Consider the following 20,021-nt stretch of genomic DNA (forward strand, 5'->3'; position numbering starts at 1 on the left):
CCAAACTGAAAGTATCACCGCAGCGTTCCGAATAAGTTCCGTTTCCATTTTATCGACAAATAAGAACTGTTTTCACCTTAACCTTCGAATGTGAAATGAACGCGAGACGAAAGTAACGCGGGAAGCGGGACGTCGCGCATCGCAGCTCCGGACGGAGATGCGGAGAAAACTCGGACGTTGGTGCGTTGTCTCCGCATGCGAGTCCGTTGCTCCGCGTCTCGCAACGAGACTCGCGGCAGTGTGACAATGACAACCACTCTCCGCATCTCCGTCCGGAGCTGCGATGCGCGCCGTCCCGCGTTACTTCCGTCTCGCGTTCATTTCACATTCGAACGTTAAGGTGAAAACAGTTCCTATTTGTCGATAAAATGGAAACGGAACTTATTCGGAACGCTGCGGTGATACTTTCAGTTTGGTTTTTGTACAATAGAGTCATAAAACGCAGAAGACACTGGGTACATCCCTATTTACAAACCAGACCTATAAATGGGTAGAAATTACCAATATTTAAGGTAATACGAAGAATAGTTTTTTAATGTCAACCGCGTCATTTGATTATTTGCTAAGCAAAATTCGAGTGATTATTACTGGCGCGGACACAAATTTTCGACGTTCTATTACAGCGGAAGAAAAGCTTTGGCTTACACTCAAGTAAGTAATTATCTACTACTTCAATATTTAATTATACTTTTATAAGAATTTCTTATATTTAGATTATGATTAAAACTGATACTATAAAACTAAATAGATTTGGAATTAAATAAAAACAATATTTCGAATAAATAACTTTGGACGACTTTCAATTTCAAAAATAAACTTATCGATATCGATATCCATTGCGCCTACGTCTTTCTTGTACTAAAATCCGTACGGCACTGCGGAACTCGGTGTGACATACCCTGCGGCGCGCACCGCGTCTTCGTCCGAGCGCGCGAGTCGCCGTGCGTCTCGCTCCTTCGCGCGTTGAGGCGGAGCCAGTGTGTCGTACCATGCGATTTTTCTATACAAAATCAAGATTCTACATACAAAGTTAAAAAACGCATCAACCGACGCCGCTGAGAGACGCGGAGCAGTGTGACGACCGCCTAACTGATAGATTTAAGTCCCCATAGAGATTAAAATAAACTGCATCTGTGGTAACCCGTAATCTACTTGTCAAATTTCGTTTTTATAAATCTTGCCAATTATTTTAATATCGTAATTTAAAAAAACAATATTATAAATGTGTAAACCGAGCACTTTCATTTGCTACCAAACTCGATCATTGTTTCTTGCAAATAAGATGACCAGAAAAGCAAAACCTTTCACAAATAGCTTTTTGGCCTTCTACGCTCTTCTAACGCCATAACCCCTTGATCGAGCCTGATCATAATTTAATGACTAAAATATAATGCCTTCATTTACACGTTTATCCAATTTCATTTAAATAAGAACAAATTTACTTAAGTTACTGTCCATCAAACTATCCTCTGATAGTTCAGCTTAAAAACATCGAAATGCCGGGACGTGCCCCTAGCCGGCCGTGTGTTCCAAGTTGAATGTAAAAACTTCACTTCGCTTTGCTCGCGATAAGTAATGCAACCCAGCGAACAGCGCTGCCCCGTACGTTTGACACCGGACCGTATCCAAACTGAATTATGGACAGACATAGTGTTTGGGCCACGGCCACGTCTACTAGAGAAAACTCGTTGTCTTATACAACAAGTGCAGAATGCCTGCTACCGTTTTTGTTATTCAATCCCGCCTAGGAGTCACATAACGCCACATTTAAATAAGGCCTCTATACTCAATATTTCGTCTCGCAGACACCTACACCTTGCAAGTCTTTTGTTTGGTGTCATGAATGATAAAAAACCTGAATATCTGCACTCAAAAATACACATTTCTTCCTTTCACAAAAGACACGGTACCAGATCCACCAGGCGTTGCCTTTTAGAAACACACCCGCACAAAACTGTCGCTTTTTAACCGACTTCAAGATTTCAAAGGAGGAAGTTCTCAATTCGGTTGTTTTTTTTTTTTTTTATGTTTGTTAGTCCATAACTTCGTCATTTCTGGACCGATTTTGAAAATTCTTTTTTTGATTGTAAGTATATACATACAGATTGGTTCCGTTTTTGTCAAAAAGCAGTTCTGATGATGGGATCCATGAGGAATCGAGGGAACTCCTCAAATGTTAAAGGCATACATATAGTGATTTTAGTATTTTCATCAACAAATCAAGCACTTACATTTAAAAAAGTGACATTTGATGAAGTGGAACTGCTGATGATGATCAGAACGGAACTCTTCAATGACGAATAGTTCACGTTTGGCGATTTGTCCTCTTCGTTATGTTTGTTAAGCAAGTTAGGTTTTCAAGAAACATTCTTGTCAAGATCGAGTTCTGATGATGGGATCCATGAGGAATCGAGGGAACTCCTCAAATGTGAAAGGCATACATATAGCGATTTTTGTATTTTTATCAACAAATCCAGCATTTCCATTTAAAAAAGTGACATTTGATGAAGTGGAACTGCTGATGATGATCAGAATGGAACTCTTTAATGACGCATAGTTTACGTTTGGTGATTTGTCCACTTCTTTATGTTTGTTAAGCAACTTAAGTTTTTAAGACATATTTTTGTCAAGCTCGAGTTCTGATGATGAGACCCACGAGGAACCGAGGGAACTCCTCAAATGTGAAAGGCATACATATAGTGATTTTTGTATTTTCATCAACAAATCCAGCATTTATATTTAAAAAAAGTGATATTTTATGAAGTGGAACTGCTGATGATTATCAGAATGAAACTCTTCATAGTTCACGTTTGGCGATTTGTTCTCTTCCTTATGGACCCAAACCCAAACTTGGACCCGGACTCGGACCCGGACCCGGGTCTGAACATGGACCCCAACTCGGACCCGGACCCGGACCGAACTCTGACCCAAACCTGGACCCGGACAGCCGGACACGGACCCGGACTCGGATGCGGACCCAGACCCGGACCCGGAAATGCTACTAGAAAAGTGGGTAGCTTTTGAACTGCGATTCTCACAGAACAGAACTGCTATCAGAAAAGTAGGTTAGGTTAGGTTAGAGCTGTGACCCTTACAGAAACGAAATGCTACCAGAAAAGTAGGTTAGGTTAGGTTAGAACTGCGACCCTTACAAAAACGAAATGCTACTAGAAAAGTGGGTCGGTTTACCTCCTTTTCTACATAATTAGGCAAAAGATGCTGTCTTTTTCATTTCATTGTCTGGAATCTAAGAATGCTTTCAGCGGCATCCCCCATTTAAGTCGGTTTTTTTTTCTTAAAAATTATACTGGCTGAGATGGCGCTGTATATTGCAATTGTGCTTCTGGTCAAAAGTCTTTGGTGATTATAGTTATATGAGAAAATTGAAAGTTTGTACGGAACCCTTGGTGCGCGAGATAAACGGACTCGCACTTGACCGGTTTTTTTAAATTTCTCATGCTCTGAAAGTGGCTCATTAAGATCATACTTTCCTATGTTTTGTAATATACACACGTGTTTTAGTCTTTCATGAACCCTAATAAAAAAAACTGGTCACGCAGGTGGCAAAGCGGGCCGGCATTTCACTTGGGACGCGTGCCCGCTGTACCACAACGTGACGGGCGCGTGGTGCGTGGCCGCGGCCGAGGAGCGCGCCGCCGCCGCCGCAGCGCGCCGCCGCGCGCTCGCCAACATGCAGCAGCGCCCGCGCGCCATGCCCACTATAGAGCAACGGGCGTACCAGCTCAAGGTCAAGGTGAGTAGCGTGCTGTACCACCACGTGGCGGGCGCGTGGTGCGTGGCGCTCGCCAACATGCAGCAGCGCCCGCGCGCCATGCCCACTATAGAGCAACGGGCGTACCAGCTCAAGATCAAGGTGAGTAGCGTGCTGTACCACCACGTGGCAGGCGCGTGGTGCGTGGCGCTCGCCAACATGCAGCAGCGCCCGCGCGCCATACCCACTATAGAGCAACGGGCGTATCAGCTCAAGGTCAAGGTGAGTAGCGTGCTGTACCACCACGTGGCGGGCGCGTGGTGCGTGGCGCTCGCCAACATGCAGCAGCGCCCGCGCGCCATACCCACTATAGAGCAACGGGCGTATCAGCTCAAGGTCAAGGTGAGTAGCGTGCTGTACCACCACGTGGCGGGCGCGTGGTGCGTGGCGCTCGCCAACATGCAGCAGCGCCCGCGCGCCATGCCTGTAATGTACTGTATTTACCTCAGTATATCATACGATGTAATGTATTTCCAACGATTCGCCAACACAAACATCACGCGGTACGTCCGGCTCTGCTCACGGTATAATATCGACTGACTCTAACTGTAACTCAATACACTACATCCCTTCCTTTGTTTATTTTTCGAGAACTAAGTTAATCATAACAATACATAATTACATACCCAACGTTCTATGAATGCGCTGGTACCATTGCCTTGGGTGGATATCTCCAAGACTCCGAGATCTATGACTTACCCCACTTGGGAATTTTGTAATCTTCAATTTCTCTACTGTATTGTCGATAGCTCCTGTAAGTCTGATACCTGAATCCCTTTTCCTTTCCCCCTTTTTCCGTAAAGTCTAAGTGCTTATACTTAATCCCCTTGTTTTTATAATCGTCAAAACCGTTCCTAAAATGTTCGTGATATGGATAGTGGACTACATCATTGGGTAATGCCTAACAAAACAATTCGTAGCCAACTCAGTCTGTGATAATTAACTTATTTAGGTACTGAGTTTATTATCTGTATTAATTATGAAATGATTTCATGAAGCTCCAACTGCTCCAAGAGTTAGTAGTTTCCCTCTAGAAACCTCTCATCTAAGTCACTGCATGAGCTAATGAGCTTATCATCCGGGAGTGGTCTGTGTGGAAATACTATGATGCAAGGCCTTTAATTTTTCTTCCCCTAGTTGTCCAAAACAGTTCTACCAAATAAAACTGTGGCCCCAATTCTTTATATTTGATTAGCCAGACAATAAGAGCTGAACAATCATTACAGTATTAATGACATTCTTCAATTTTGGTGACAATGACGGTTCATTTTTTTTTCTATAACCCATGACGATTGAATGCTGACATGATGATCATGTTTTGGTTTATCTCTGGTCCGTTTGTTATTTATTTACATTTCCTATTGTTAAATTTAATTTTTCTACACCTTGTGTAGCTTTCTACGACCCGAAAGTGATTTAACGAATCCTATTTGAGTACTCGATAATGGCTCACTATCTTATCTCATTCTTTTGCTTATATTCAACTTTCAATACTGTTCAAGTGTACTTACAGGTTACAATGCCACTTAAGCTATAAGCTACACTGCCAACCTAAACCAAGTTGTTCTTATATACAATGCATTATTATTAATACAATATACAGAACTCCAACCAACTTTGATTTGACAAGGTAGGGTTGTGGACTAAACAGTATAATTACAAAATTCAAAAGTTCATCCGTGGTCTCTGCCTACCCCTCCGGGAAATAGGCGTGATTATATGTATGTCAAAAGTTCATTTTTTCAAGTGGGCCACAAGACTTGGAAGTTTTTTATAAGAAAGGCAAGCAGGCAAGGTCACTCTTATACTTCTGTGTGAGTAAAAGAGGCCTTACAGGACTCCATTTACGCTAGCCACTTCTAGTTTTTATTCTCCTTTTTCTAACTGCATGTTTGAACTTCTGACACAATTAACAGTCTTACAGAAGCGAATGACAAATCATCCGAATAAAAGATCTAATTATGCTTACACTAATAATATGAGATATTATAACCACATTACAAGATACACAGTACCCACAGTGCAGTGTAATTACCTTGCTACTTTCATCTTTATAGTGAATACAGAACGGAGCTACGGAGCTGTATCTTTTCTTTCAGTGCTACGGATTAGCTATTTAAATTCTAAATTCCTTGTCTCTCAGAAAATCAAGAACCCATATGTGATTGTTTGTAGCACATCTCTTTTTTTTTTAATACATATAATTAATTATTAATTGACAACCATCAGTATCACTTACATCAATCTCACATTGATTCTGGTGAAATTCATGTTTACCTTTTTTATTTTGAAACGTGATTGTTTAGTTACATACGCTTTGTGCACGTACATTTTTTGTTTACTTTATTATGTGCAACATTTATACAAATTCATGAAGATAAGCTTCCTATGCAATTTGTGCTGAGTCAGTGATACAGTATTAACTATTGAACCAACATTAGTTTTATTTTTATTATCACTTTCAGAAGGTCAATGATAATTGCTAGCTTGTGCAATTTTCTGTGTATGTTCAAATAACATGTATACCTACATTTTAGACCAATAAAAACTTATTTTATAATATTTATTTATTGTAATCTTATATTTTATACACAAGATGCTTTATAAATCGGTTTTCAAATGTATGAGTCCCGTCCATTAACTACGAGTTATATACATAGTATCTATAGACTTGCAAATGTGTTTATGTGTATATATATATATATATCTACAATACAACGCAACGTCCATCAATCGAGAGCAAATTCGTTAGATACTTTTGGTAATGTGAAACCAGGCAGTTGCTTATTCATTACCCATATTACATACCTATATATGATAATGACTGCACTGTTCGCTATGTTCTTTGTACATACATATAAATATATTGTACATGGTATCGTGTGGTATCGTTCACCACTAAAATGGACTTCATGTTTTCTCTAGAATTCTTTACTTTCCCGCATGTAGTCTAGTATGCGCGTGCAGACGGTTAAAACTACGAACTACATACATACATAAGCTAGCTGCATAGCTTAATTATTTAGTTTTTATTTTATTTATTAGTTGGATTTATTTTTATGGCTATCTACTTAAATTTAAACATATATTCACATTTTCAACCTTTGACATACCAACCCGTAGGTAGCTAACAATATGCCTATGGAAGATATCGGACGTAGATTTACTAATAAAACATTCGATGTTTATTATTTCATAATTTCTTTTTTTTATAGTAGTCGTGTGACATGTGACGTTTGGTCTGAAGTCACAATGTTATTTTAATATCACTGGTACTTATTTACAAGTATCCATTTATGTACCGTAGTTGTGTTATGAAACGTTCACAATTTAGTTTTTTACTATACACTGTATTCAAAAGTTGGCCGAAGCGTTAGCGAAGGTCTCCGTTTTAACTTGAGCCAAATGCTTTCGTTTCTCCTCTATAGGTCACAATTTTCGACCGATTATCATGAAATTTTGTGACTAGATTAAATATATTTTTTCCGATCCAGGTTTTGGTAATTTTCCAAACTGCGTAGATTGGCATTAAATAACTAGTGCCAATAGCGTCCATGGCGCTTAAGACCCTTGTGAGTTCACTATGATAATGACAATGACTCAACGAACCAAGTGTTACACACAGAGCCACTAGTAACTAATTATAGTGAATATTATGAATTTGCTAAATAATCACGACTTCAAGCAGACACCTTCATCCCTTCCTTTTCAAATGAATGCAGTGTCCATGTAAAGTTCTGCGAATTTCGTTTAAATCTTCGAAGCTTATTAGCTATGTAATATAAACGTCACGAATGACCAGTAAGTGTTTTCCTGCAACCGTTTTTTTTATATAATTATTGTATGTCGCTGACTAGCAGCCAAGTTAAAGTATTTGCAATTGATATCCACTAGATTATGGAATAAGCTTACTTAACTCATTGTTTAATTAATTTATATCTTTATATCTTTAGCTGTTTGATTAGCTAACCTCATTTAACACTTTAAACTCTCGCGTTTTGTACACATAATTAATTTCTATACCAGGTCTAACGCGATTAAATTTCATTATTTCACCTTTTTTCCGACGTTTCAACTAGGTTGCACTAGCTGTGGTCACGGAAGACTGACGTCCCACAAATGTCAATTGAGATTTGAGATATTGGTAAACAACACTAAACTACCCGACATTAGTTTATATAAATGTTCGGGGTAGACAAATAAATTTTACCTCACCTCATTTATTTAAAAATTTAATCAAAAGTATACTGACTAGATTGTAGACTATCCAGTTTTTTTTATTAGTATAACTGGATGGATGGTCATGCCAGTACCTCAAAATCAAATCTATAAATAAGCCAGATACATTTTACTTTATTTGCGTTCGCTGATAATTTATTATATCTACACAGTTCACTTATTATTGTTTTTTTTTTAATATATATATATAATTTCGTTTGGATTATAACTTTACCCCGCTCTTGAGGTCTTCAAGCGATTTCTCGCGTCATATTAGAAACGCTTTATTGGATGACCTATTACAGGGTATACCCATTTATTTTAATACAACGTGTGACCTTGCTGTCAATTGTATGACGATATCATACAACATCAATGTATTAAACAATAGGCCGTACTATAGTACGATGCCGATTTAATGAACCTGTCGATTGACATCAATTTTGCTATACACAGCATGACTATTTAGTCCTGGCTTTAAAACCTGGTGTTTTCAGTCTATATTTATATTATTTAATGAGCAGACAAAAGATATGCCTATTTGCATTGACCGATTTAGTAATCAGATTTTAATATACACGCGACAATTTAATGTCTAGGTTCGGGAACCTGCTAGGGTACTAAGCACCTATGTCAATTTAATGAACAAATCAATTCATCTGTATTAACCGATTTTGTAATCAGATATGTTATTTCCGTGACAATTTAATGCACAGGTACGGGAACCTGCTATCTCAATTTAATGGTCAGATCAGTTTATCTGTTCTAACTGATTTTGTTGTCAGATTTGTTATTTACGTGACAATGTAATGTCCAGGTACGGTAACCCGCTATCTTAATTTAATGGCCAGATCAATCTATCTGTCTTAACTGATTTTGTTATCAGATTTGTTATTTACGTGACAATTGAATGTCAGGTCTGGTAACCCGCTATGTTAATTTCATGACCAGATCAAATAATCTGTCGTGACTGATCTGGTAATCAGATTGGTTATTAACGTGACAATTTATTGTCCAGGTTCGGTAACCCGCCATGTCAATTTCATGACCAGATCAAATTATCTGTCGTAACTGATTTTGTAATCAGATTGGTTATTAACGTGACAATTTAATGTCCAGGTTCGGTAACCCGCCATGTCAATTTCATGACCAGATCAAATTATCGCTCGTAACTGATTTTATCGTAACTGTTATTTGCGTGACAATTTAATGTTCAGATTCGGTAATCTGCTACCTGCAGCTGTTTTATGTCTATCTAATTACCAGATAACTTTATCTGCTATGATTTCATAAATCATGACAATTTAATGTCCAGATTCGGTAATCTGCTAGCTACAGCTGTTACATGTCAATCTAATGACCAGATAAATCTATCTGCTATGTTTTCATAAATGGGTTTCATTATGCCATCCATAATGTTACGTGTGACAATTTAATGTTCAGATTCGGTAATCTGCTGTTTCAAAATAATCAAGTCACTTGGGCTCCTGATTGGGAATCACCTTACATATTCACTCGTAGCAAAGTAAATATTTTCTTCCTCTCACTACAATAATGTTTAAATAAACCAACTATGTATTACATTTGCATCACACAATTGCGTTCTGATGGAACTAAGTTGCAATAATAAAGCTCCAGTGTGAACATGTCAACCATGAATGTAGTGTCATTGTACCTACCTACCTACGTTTAAAAGTGGAAGTCAACATGCAATTATTTGCAGTGTTGATGCCTGGCAGGCTATAAGCTTTAAACAGTGCTATTAACATTGGCTGCCTCCGAGATGATTTTTTTATTTTTTTATTGTTGTTAGTCGCACATCCAACTACAATTATAATTGTAACGTTCAACGCTTCAAAGATCATATTGCTAGATGGCGTTACCGAATGGAAATATTGTTTTCTTTGTTTTTTAGAAGTACCACCAGTGCGTACTCTCACTTATTACTTGTTTGAAACAGTGGATTCGATTTTAAACCATTTTTTTGCACACTGACAAAACTTGATAATTAATCGAGATCGACTGACTTGTCTTCCCTTTCCTCTTTTCTTGTTTTCCTCGTCGCCACATGTAATGTACTGTATTTACCTCAGTATATCATACGATGTAATGTATTTCCAACGATTCGCCAACACAAACATCACGCGGTACGTCCGGCTCTGCTCACGGTATAATATCGACTGACTCTAACTGTCAGTGACGTCACCATGACGTAAGCGCTCGAAGCGTCAATACACTACAATGCCCACTATAGAGCAACGGGCGTACCAGCTCAAGGTCAAGGTGAGTAGCGTGCTGTACCACCACGTGGCGGGCGCGTGGTGCGTGGCGCTCGCCAACATGCAGCAGCGCCCGCGCGCCATGCCCACTATAGAGCAACGGGCGTACCAGCTCAAGGTCAAGGTGAGTAGCGTGCTGTACCACCAAATGGCGGGCGCGTGGTGCGTGGCGCTCGCCAACATGCAGCAGCGCCCGCGCGCCATGCCCACTATAGAGCAACGGGCGTACCAGCTCAAGATCAAGGTGAGTAGCGTGCTGTACCACCACGTGGCGGGCGCGTGGTGCGTGGCGCTCGCCAACATGCAGCAGCGCCCGCGCGCCATGCCCACTAAAGAGCAACGGGCGTACCAGTTCAAGGTCAAGGTGAGTCGCCGCAACGCACGTGCTCTCTTGAGGGATAGATCGTAGGCATCATTTACTCGGGTTATTATTTGTTCCTCTCAATCTAGGCTTAGCTTGGTCTAACTCTAGCGCTTTTTGTGCCACGCTTGAATGTTCCGTAAGGCTATCCTGCTCTGCCTTGGTTTTATATTTAAGTTTTCATACCTATGCTTTCTAAGTATCTATGCTGAAAGGTACCTAAGTATAATTTATGTATTTGGTTTCTAACAACGCGCAACGTCCCTCATTTCGAAGTTCCATTGGCGACCATCATTGTATTTAGTTACTTCAGTCTGACCTCGCACGCCTTGACGATTACTGTCAATTACACAGATTAGATTTGAATCCCTCTAAATGTTTTGCAATGACCTTCTCGCGCCAACGCAACTTAATCGACACTACCTATGCCTTTTAAAGGGTCAAACTCTTCAGAAATTATCATGTACTCGTATGAGAGATTTAGGTGTCATACACGACTCTAAACTGATTTTTGATAACCACATTAATAACCTTATTAGTGGCGCTTATAAAGCACTAGGTTTCATAATGCGCAATTCTGTTCACTTCACTCAGGTCAAGACTAAAATTCATGAAACACCTTTGCTTTAAATTAAAATATCACAACTTTTACAACCTTAAAATATTGTCCCTTTGCAAAAACGCCGTGAAATAGCCGATATTACCTATCTTCTAAGTATTACTAATGGTGTAATCGATTGCCCTGAGTTGCTAAGTAAGCTGTGTTTCAAAACCCCCTCTCGTTCTAAAAGGTATCATCCCCCAATAGCAATCAAAAATGCATCTTCTAAATACAGGCAGAATAGTTTTTTAACGCGCGCCAGTCGTAACCTAAATGAGTTGTCTAAAGAATTTGATGTAGATATATTCAACTGTAGAATTCCTAGCGTGAGACGTAATTTAGTGCAGAGATATTTTGAGTCTTTTAAGTGACGCCTTCTTGGATGCCTATTACTTACTTATGTATTATTCTCTCTTTTTTTCTTGCCTTTTAGTCTTCATTATGTTGCTAAGTTAATTTGTATTTTAGTTACTCCCTTATTAGTTATCATTTGTATACGCTCTGTTCACATATGTGGCTGCGATAGTGCGCAACCTTAGTATAGTACCACTATAGTACCTATTAGTTTAGTATCATGTCACTACCTGTGAGTTCCTATAATTGGCGTCCTGTATTTACTATAAGTTTTATGTTAATGTCACAGCTGTTGGATCTCGAAATAAATAAAATAAAATAAATAAATAAAATTTAATATAGTTCTATAGAAGGCAAGTAGGAAAGCGGACCTTGTCAAAGGCCGGGATTTCGCTAGGTAGAAGAAGAAGAAGATAGGAATGGCTGAATAGGACGATGAGATCTTGCTTGAATTAGAGCTTATTTAAACACATGAGTACCACGAACGCGAAATCGTGTCTACTCTGAAATGACAATCAAAATAAAATTCTAAATTCCAAGTCTCAAAGTCGTTTCACGGCTGGCAAATTTAGGCCCTTGGGACTTGTTAGCGTGCGTGGTGTGTGATAATGAAAACGAAAGCAATACCTATCCATAGAAATCCTTAACTTACAAGGCCATTTTTTGCAGGATATGCGCTCCAAATGGAAGGGCAGCCAAGAGCTACGTGAGAAGCTGGCAGCTTCAGGCGGAGACGACATGAACGAAGAACGAGAGCCAATACTGGAGGGATTTGCGCCGGATTACGACTTGCGGCTGTTCCGGGAGGCTCAAGCGCTTGCTGCTATTAAGATAGAGGAAGAACTAGGGGACATCCCCACTGATAAGGGAACTAGGTATTTATGATTACTACAGAGGACAATTCTACTGAAATGAATGAAATTAAATATGTCATTATTATCATCCAACAGAAGCTTAAAGATCTTGAAACCCTACCTGATGACGAGACGCTTAGAAATGGCATACATATTATGTAAAATAACTTAAAATTAGAAGAGTGCGATGCTTTATACAACCCTACGGTGTCAGTGAACCTTTAAAACTTGTCATCCTTCAGCCGCAACTTTTCTTTGGTGAATGTTAGTAGATGTTCAGTTGGAAGCCTCACTATAGAAGAAGAATTGTGCGGGACCGATATACTTATAGATTGGCGTTGACACTAACGACGACGATAGTAAGCCAAAACCGAGAATAGTATGCGACAGCAGTTTAGATTTAGGCATTTCATTCACTACTTCCGATTGCACTAGATAATAGCTTCGACACTACGATCTAATTAAGTTATACATAATATAATCGGAAACTTAAAATGCTTAACGAATACTGGTAATAAATTCTCAAGTAAATAACTCCTTGTCTATAAATTGTATATGCAGATGTCAATCACAATGAAAAAATTAACGATGATCAACTCTGGCTAACGTGGGACTCGAACCCACATTTTTTATTGCCGGTCGAACGCATTCTACTCAACGCATTGGAGTGTAATGTGGCACGTCCCACAATAAAAAATTAAATAAAAATATTAACATATATAGTTGGCCAAACCAAATTGTCAGTAAATAAGAACAAAGAAAACTATACTCATCCTTTTTTTGGGTGCTAGTACTGTGTAAGACAGAAATAGTATGATTCTCTCTGTCTATGTTTGAAATGAGACAGTCCTTTGACAAACTATAACTCCCTATCTATCTTCTATCGTTAGGTTCGTGGTGATGGGCAAGTACATGATGGAGGTGTGGTACCAGTCGCCGTACCCGAACGACGCGGCGCGCGTGCCTCGTCTGTTCGTGTGCGAGTTCTGCCTCAACCACCACAAGAGCGCCACCGGCGCCGAACGACACCGCGCCAAGTGCGTGTGGCGCCACCCGCCTGGAGACGAGGTGCGAACTTTGCTTTAAGGTTGTAGTGATTCGTTTTATTCGTTTCGGAACGTTGCTTTGTCAAAAAGAGGGTACCGCGCGCCCAATCTGGGGGTAGGGAGAAAAATGTGAGCGGGGACCGGTGCAAACAAAGGACGGCCACGGATGTCGGCAGAAATAGTAAATAACTCCGGATCACGGAGCAGATAGTTTAAAAAGAGTGCCAGTTACTGTGCCATAAAAGTGTGTGTGCGTGCAAAAGAAAGGACACGGGGTAAGTCGTAACAATAAATATGTACGAGTAGTCCTTCAGCTTAATGTTTGCAAAGGAGATGTAAACAATGGCTCATTTTGTCCACAGCCTGTGGAGACGCCCTTTTCCGATATTCTGCACATTGACGTCTTAGGAGACGTACTTACATTAATGCTACATAGTTGTTACCAAGATTCTGGACATTTTTTACAATACACAGATAATAAGCGCAAGTTATACTCCGGGTGTCTAGGCTAATTTCGTCGTAACTTGCAAACCGATTCCAGGCACCGTGGTAGCGCGCTTGCTTCTCAAGCAAGAGGGTTCGGGTTCGATCCTGAGCAACGGAGAACTGAGAAGTTGACTTTTTATTTTTGTTCTTTTTTTGTATTTATGTTTGAGTTGTATTTTATATTTTTGTATTTGCATGTTAGTTTTAAATTTTTACAAGTTTATTTTTCCTTGTTCCTCTGTTATCCTCTCATTGTGTTCTCTCGGATGAAATTTCTTGTATCAGTGTTTTTTAATATATAAATTTTAATTTTAAGCAGTGTCAAGATCTTTCTTTAATTGCAACCCCTTCCGTAATAACCCTAAATCATCACAAGGTAGACGTTCACAGGGCCGCATCGCACGCAACGGATTTTATTATTCTTTGTATAGAAAGTCACACAAGTGCGTCCACTGATCCGCACCGCAGGCGTGCGATGCGGCCCTGTGGACGTCTACCTTTAATTCTACTTAAACTTTGCTCATGCCTGTACGCCTGCTGCTGCCGGTAAGTTGTCGGATGTCTGTACGCGGCTATTCGTGTGCGATTTTTGCTTCAATCACTAGAATTATTTAACTCCTAGGATGTGTGAATATCGATGAGGGCAGTGTTCACAAACACTTGAGATAACTTTACGCGCCTTCAAATATGCTAATAAAATGTTTTATATTATGAATTAAAAAATATTTCTGCAAAGAAAACCATGTGTACGATGACAATTCAGTAGGCAAGAATAAATATTAGTCTGTCATTTCGTTTTCATTGTCGTTTATTTTAAATCATGTTTTTTAGAAAAAACTGAGCAAAACTTACTAAAGTATATTTCACATAGGTTGCGTACGGCGATAGCTGTCATCTCCATACAGGCATACAATTTATAACCTTAAAAGGGCTAAAATGTGTTGCGATGACAGCTGCCACCCCATTTCTCATTTCTCCGTAATCATTGGCTAAGTACGATTTATCCGACAGGTGTACAGAAAGGACAAACTCAGCGTGTGGCAGGTGGATGGTCGGAAGCACAAGCAATACTGCCAGCAGCTGTGTCTGCTCGCCAAGTTCTTCCTCGACCACAAGACGTTATACTACGACGTGGAACCTTTCCTGTTCTACGTCATGACGTGCGCCGACGAGGAGGGCTGTCACGTCGTCGGGTACTTCAGTAAGGTCAGTAATCAATTATCAGGTAGACGGTCGGAGGCACAACCAATACTGCCAGCAGCTGTGTCTGCTCGCCAAGTTCTTCGGCCACCAGACGTTATACTACAACGTGGAACGTTTTCTGTTCTACGTCATGACGTGCGCTGACGAGGAGGGCTGTCACGTCTTCGGGTACTTCAGTAAAGTCAGTAATCAATTATATTATTGACAACGCTAATGTTCTTTCAATAGGTACAGTCAACGCCAAAACTATGTATACACTTTTGAACATCTATTTTATGATATAATAGCATTAATCCATACTAATATTATAAACGCGAAAGTCTGTCTGTCTTTCTGTCTGTGTGTTCCCTCTTCACGCTTAAACCACTGAATCAATTTAGATGAAATTTGGCATTGAGATAAGTTAAGTCCCTGAGAAGGACATAGGATAGTTTTTATCCCGAAAATCATCCCTTAAGAAAGTAAAAAGCGGGGTGGAATGAAATGAGATAATTAATGAAGTGCCTGCTAATTTGTGTGCATAATATGCTCAAATTGAATGATTGCTTAAATTAAAAAAAATATGGTCGTTATCTACTAGTTATGGTGGTATTAACTACTATATATAGTTTAAGACTGAAAAGACGACTGCAGTCTTTGGGTGTTGGATTGCAACTAAATCAGTAAGACGCTGTCATTTTCTATTACGCGATTACGTCCGATTTTACCCGAAAAACGAATGTCATTCTGAGAGTTAACGGACTATAAAAGGCTCGAGTCTTTTGGAACACTATTTGATGTAAACTGCATTTCTAGTACGGGTTGTATACAAAAAGCGCCATCTGTACCCTAACGCTTCAATGAACTGCGCCAGGATTTGCAGTGTGGACTGTGGAGAGTGTGGAGTCTGTTCAGTGTTGTATGTTCCTTCTTTTCATACGAGATGTCGCTAGTAGTGATCCCTATGCACTATACAGGCAAACACAGTGTAATCCACGCTGACCGAGGGAAAAATGTAGGGAAAACTATAAATATATGTACAGGGAAAATGTCTTTGAAACCAATATCTACCTTTCTTTACACGACTCAAAACGAATAGCATGGTACACAATTACAACACTCGTAACGCCCACAAGCTCGTCGGCGTCGGCTGTAAAATGGCCAAGTCGGCCAAGCTCACCCACATCATGGGGCCCGCCGTCTATAACAAGCTGCCCGACACCATCACCAGCGCCCAGAGCTTGGGCAGTTTTAAATGTCGCCTCAAACGCTGGCTTGTTGAGCATCCGTTTTATGACTATGACGAGTACCTAAATTTCCACAAAAGGGATGTTAACGAGCTAATTCTTTTATTCCTATATTATTACGAATAATGTGATTTATGTGATGTTATGTTTATTTCAAATTGATTTTGTGTATTTGTTAACGGCATATGTAAATATGTTTCATTTTTATAACGTGTAAATTAGCTTTATGAATAAATGACTTATGACTTATGACTTTTCTATGATAACAATTTTGGTGAGGTCAATATTTTGATTAAGTGTGCGTTGTTTCTAAAAAAGCTAAAATCATAATTTCATATTATCATTTTAAAACAACCGGTCAAGTGCGAGTTCGTTTAACTCGCGCACCGAGGGTTCCGTACAAACTTTAAATTTTCTCATGTAACTATAATCGCGAAAGACTTGACCAGAAGCAGGGGGGGTGTCACTTCACAGTTTAGGTACATTTGGCTGGCGCGCCTCTCGGGCAGGCGTATGGCAATGGGCTGCCGCTCGACTCGCGCAAAATTGAAAACACATAATGCCTTCGAAACCTAAATCTATAGATATTGTTCTGTTTACGGATGTCTGAATAAACGGAAGAACAAGGAAGCAGAAATAACTTTTTTTTTTATTCCGGACTATATTGACCGACATATTTTCAAAGGAATAAGTACTTCTGTGGCATACCTACTTCCGTGAGAATCAGACATACTATCTTCCTAATTCCGGATAAAAAATAATAATTACAGAATCAACGTTTGTAATTCCTACATATTTATCTTAAAAATAATAAATCAGTAGGTATAGGTACAAAAACTTGTCGCGTGACAACCCTGTGCCGACACTCACAGCTCGGTCATAAAACTGCGGCGCGCAAAGAAGATTCACGGTTCGTGCGCGGTTATAAGTTTCAATTTTGCTTGCAGGCGGCGAGTATAGGTATAATTTTATACCTAAATCTGACTTTTGTGAAAGAGTGAATTTTCTGTACGGTAGTACTATTAGTTATTCTGTGCCAGAAGTATACTAAGCGTAATTTTGTACAGCGCCATCTATCGGCAAATTGGTTAACTAATTTGCGCGACCTGTATGTATGATGGTTTTTCAGGGATAAATATTTACATTTCCCTTCATAAAAAAATTCCCACTATAAAAAAAACAGTTGTTTTTTAATGTTCAATTTAAGCTCTTTCAAATGATATCCCACTCGACCTAGTAACTAGACTTTGAACATTTGCCCCCTCTTCATATTGGATACTTTCCATAATTAATAAAATATATAAAAAAATACAGTTTTAATGTGTTTGGGTTAACGTTGTTCATAACTACTCGTATTCCAAATTTCTAATCGGTAGCTTAAGTAGTTCTCGAGATATTTAGCAATTTGAATGTGACAGACGGACAGAGTCGCACCATAAGGGTTCCTATTTTGTACCTTTTTGGTACGGAACCCTAAAAATTGAGCCAAGAGAGTTAGTCAAATTAGACAAAAAGATATGTCTCATACTCATACACTTACTAAGTATAGATTTACTTTTCGTAGAATGATCGTTTGGTAACCGTTACAATTACCCTAGAAACCATTGATCGCAAGACGGCAGGAGGAGTGATCAATGATCATCATCAGCTGATCAATCACATAGTCTTAATTACCATCAACAAGAGCTATTGTTTGAGTTTTTAGCTCGTTAGTCTAGGTAAAAAAAAACTGCGTTTGCTGAAAATGAAGTGACGTCACCTCTATAAGTACTGAAATATCCCTCACAATGGTATAAATAATATTAATTGCATGAGTAGGGCCGGAGCAGCTAAAAACTTTCTTAGCAATCCTAGTATTTGATCCCGTAGAGGAGACGTAACATTACCTCCTATATCTATACACAGACTTAAATTATCTATCTATGTTCCTAGTTGCTCCGCCGTGGCGATGACAAAATTCTGGCAACCTTAGAATTCATAAAAAATAGTAATACAATATTTTATAGATATCCCACATAGTTTGTTGTTGAGAATTGTTGTAGTGCCACCTAAAGCTCGGATAAGATTTTATTTTAAGTAGTATTTTTTGTTCTGATGTACAATCTACAGTCAGCTGCAGAGAAAAGGACCCCCCGGGCGAATAGTATTACTGGCTGTACATTGAATCCCATTTTATGTTGTAAATTAATTACAATTTATAATATTGTGTAATATGTATTATCATGACGTCAACGAAAAATGAAATACTCCCTTTCGAATAAAATAAAATGTAAGCCCTTGTGTTGTACGGCTGTATGCTCGTTATTATACTTGACATGGCTCAGACTTTCGCTACCCTCAAAAATCAAATCCCGGTATACGACGCAGTCGCAGAAATTCAAATTAACGCAAAATCCACGAAGCGTTATTTACTAAAATCTCGACGTACGGTGTACGTTCAAAGGGGGGTGCAGGGAGTGCAGCCCCTCAGGTCGTTGCCCCCACAGCTGACGCGACGCTGAATGGGGTAGTAAGCGGTCGGTAGTAGGTGGCTATGTGTATGGGCGTGAATTAACGTGCCCGCCGACGGTTTTGGTGTTAATGTTTAATGTTTGTTTCAGCCTTAAATGGTAATGCACCTTGTCGAGGTCATTTACATGCAAGTCATCGTAGAATCTAAACTCTGTTTGAAATGCGTCTTTCATTTATATGTTGATCGTCTTTTTATATTTTTTGTTTAGCAACGCAATATTTCTAATTAGGGAATAATAGGTATTCCTACTAATATTATAAACTAGCTTTTGCCCGCGACTTCGTCTGCGTGGAGTTAGTAATTTGGGATACTTCATTTTAAAACAAATCTGCTTTTTATCCCACCCTTCTTTTCACCCTCAAAAGGGATGATATTTTTTAAGAAATATTATAATTTTATTTACACGTTTATTTTTCTTCACTTTACTTCTACGTCCACGTTGAAGAAGTTGAAGTTAAATAAGTTTAAGAAGTTGGAAAAAATAAAAAAAGTTGGAGAAGAAGGAGAAGTTGGTGAAGTTGAAGAAGTCGGAGAAATTGAAGAAGTTGGAGAATTTGAAGAAGTTAAAGTAGATGGAGAAGTCGTATAAATGACTTCATCATAATCGGTTCAGCGGTCCAGTCTGGTCCAAACCAGTCCAGCGCACTACTCTTCTCTTCTGTTCTCCAGTGCAGTCTAGTCCAGTCCAAAGAGAAGAGGTAAGATAAGATTAGGGTTGATTTTTGGGGTAACACCTACCCTACGTCCTTCCCCAGGATTAAAACTATCTCCAAACCAAATTTTATCTACATCGGTTCAGCTGTTATTGATTCCCTATACAAACTTCCACCTTTCACCTTTTCACCCCCTTAAAGGGTGATTTTTTGAACAAAAACTACCCTTTGTCGTTCCCCGGGACTCAAACTATCTCTATACCAAATTTCAACTAAATCGGTTCAGCGGTTTAAGCGTGAAGAGGTCACAGACAGACAGACTTCCTTTAACAATATTAGTATGGATACGAAAGTGTCTCCGTCTGTTACCTCTTAACGCTTAAACCATTAACCAATTAGTTTAAAGCCCGGTAAAGGAAAAGGACACAGGGTAGTTTTTATAATTCATCATCATCA

At 39.3% G+C, this 20,021-nt stretch overlaps 1 protein-coding gene across 1 annotated transcript in view; it reads left to right on the plus strand.

Moving 5' to 3' along the window:
- The window catches only part of LOC134745751 (histone acetyltransferase KAT7), a 57,299-nt gene that overhangs the window by 9,438 nt on the left and 27,840 nt on the right, over positions 1–20,021 (plus strand). Inside the window, exons 5-8 of the mRNA XM_063679830.1 lie at positions 3,561–3,754; positions 12,255–12,460; positions 13,330–13,507; positions 14,983–15,177. Of these exons, the coding sequence (XP_063535900.1) occupies positions 3,561–3,754; positions 12,255–12,460; positions 13,330–13,507; positions 14,983–15,177 (773 nt within the window). The remainder of the gene's footprint in view (positions 1–3,560; positions 3,755–12,254; positions 12,461–13,329; positions 13,508–14,982; positions 15,178–20,021) is intronic.

Source organism: Cydia strobilella, chromosome 1 (genome assembly GCF_947568885.1).
Source record: "Cydia strobilella chromosome 1, ilCydStro3.1, whole genome shotgun sequence".
Taxonomy (NCBI): domain Eukaryota; kingdom Metazoa; phylum Arthropoda; class Insecta; order Lepidoptera; family Tortricidae; genus Cydia; species Cydia strobilella.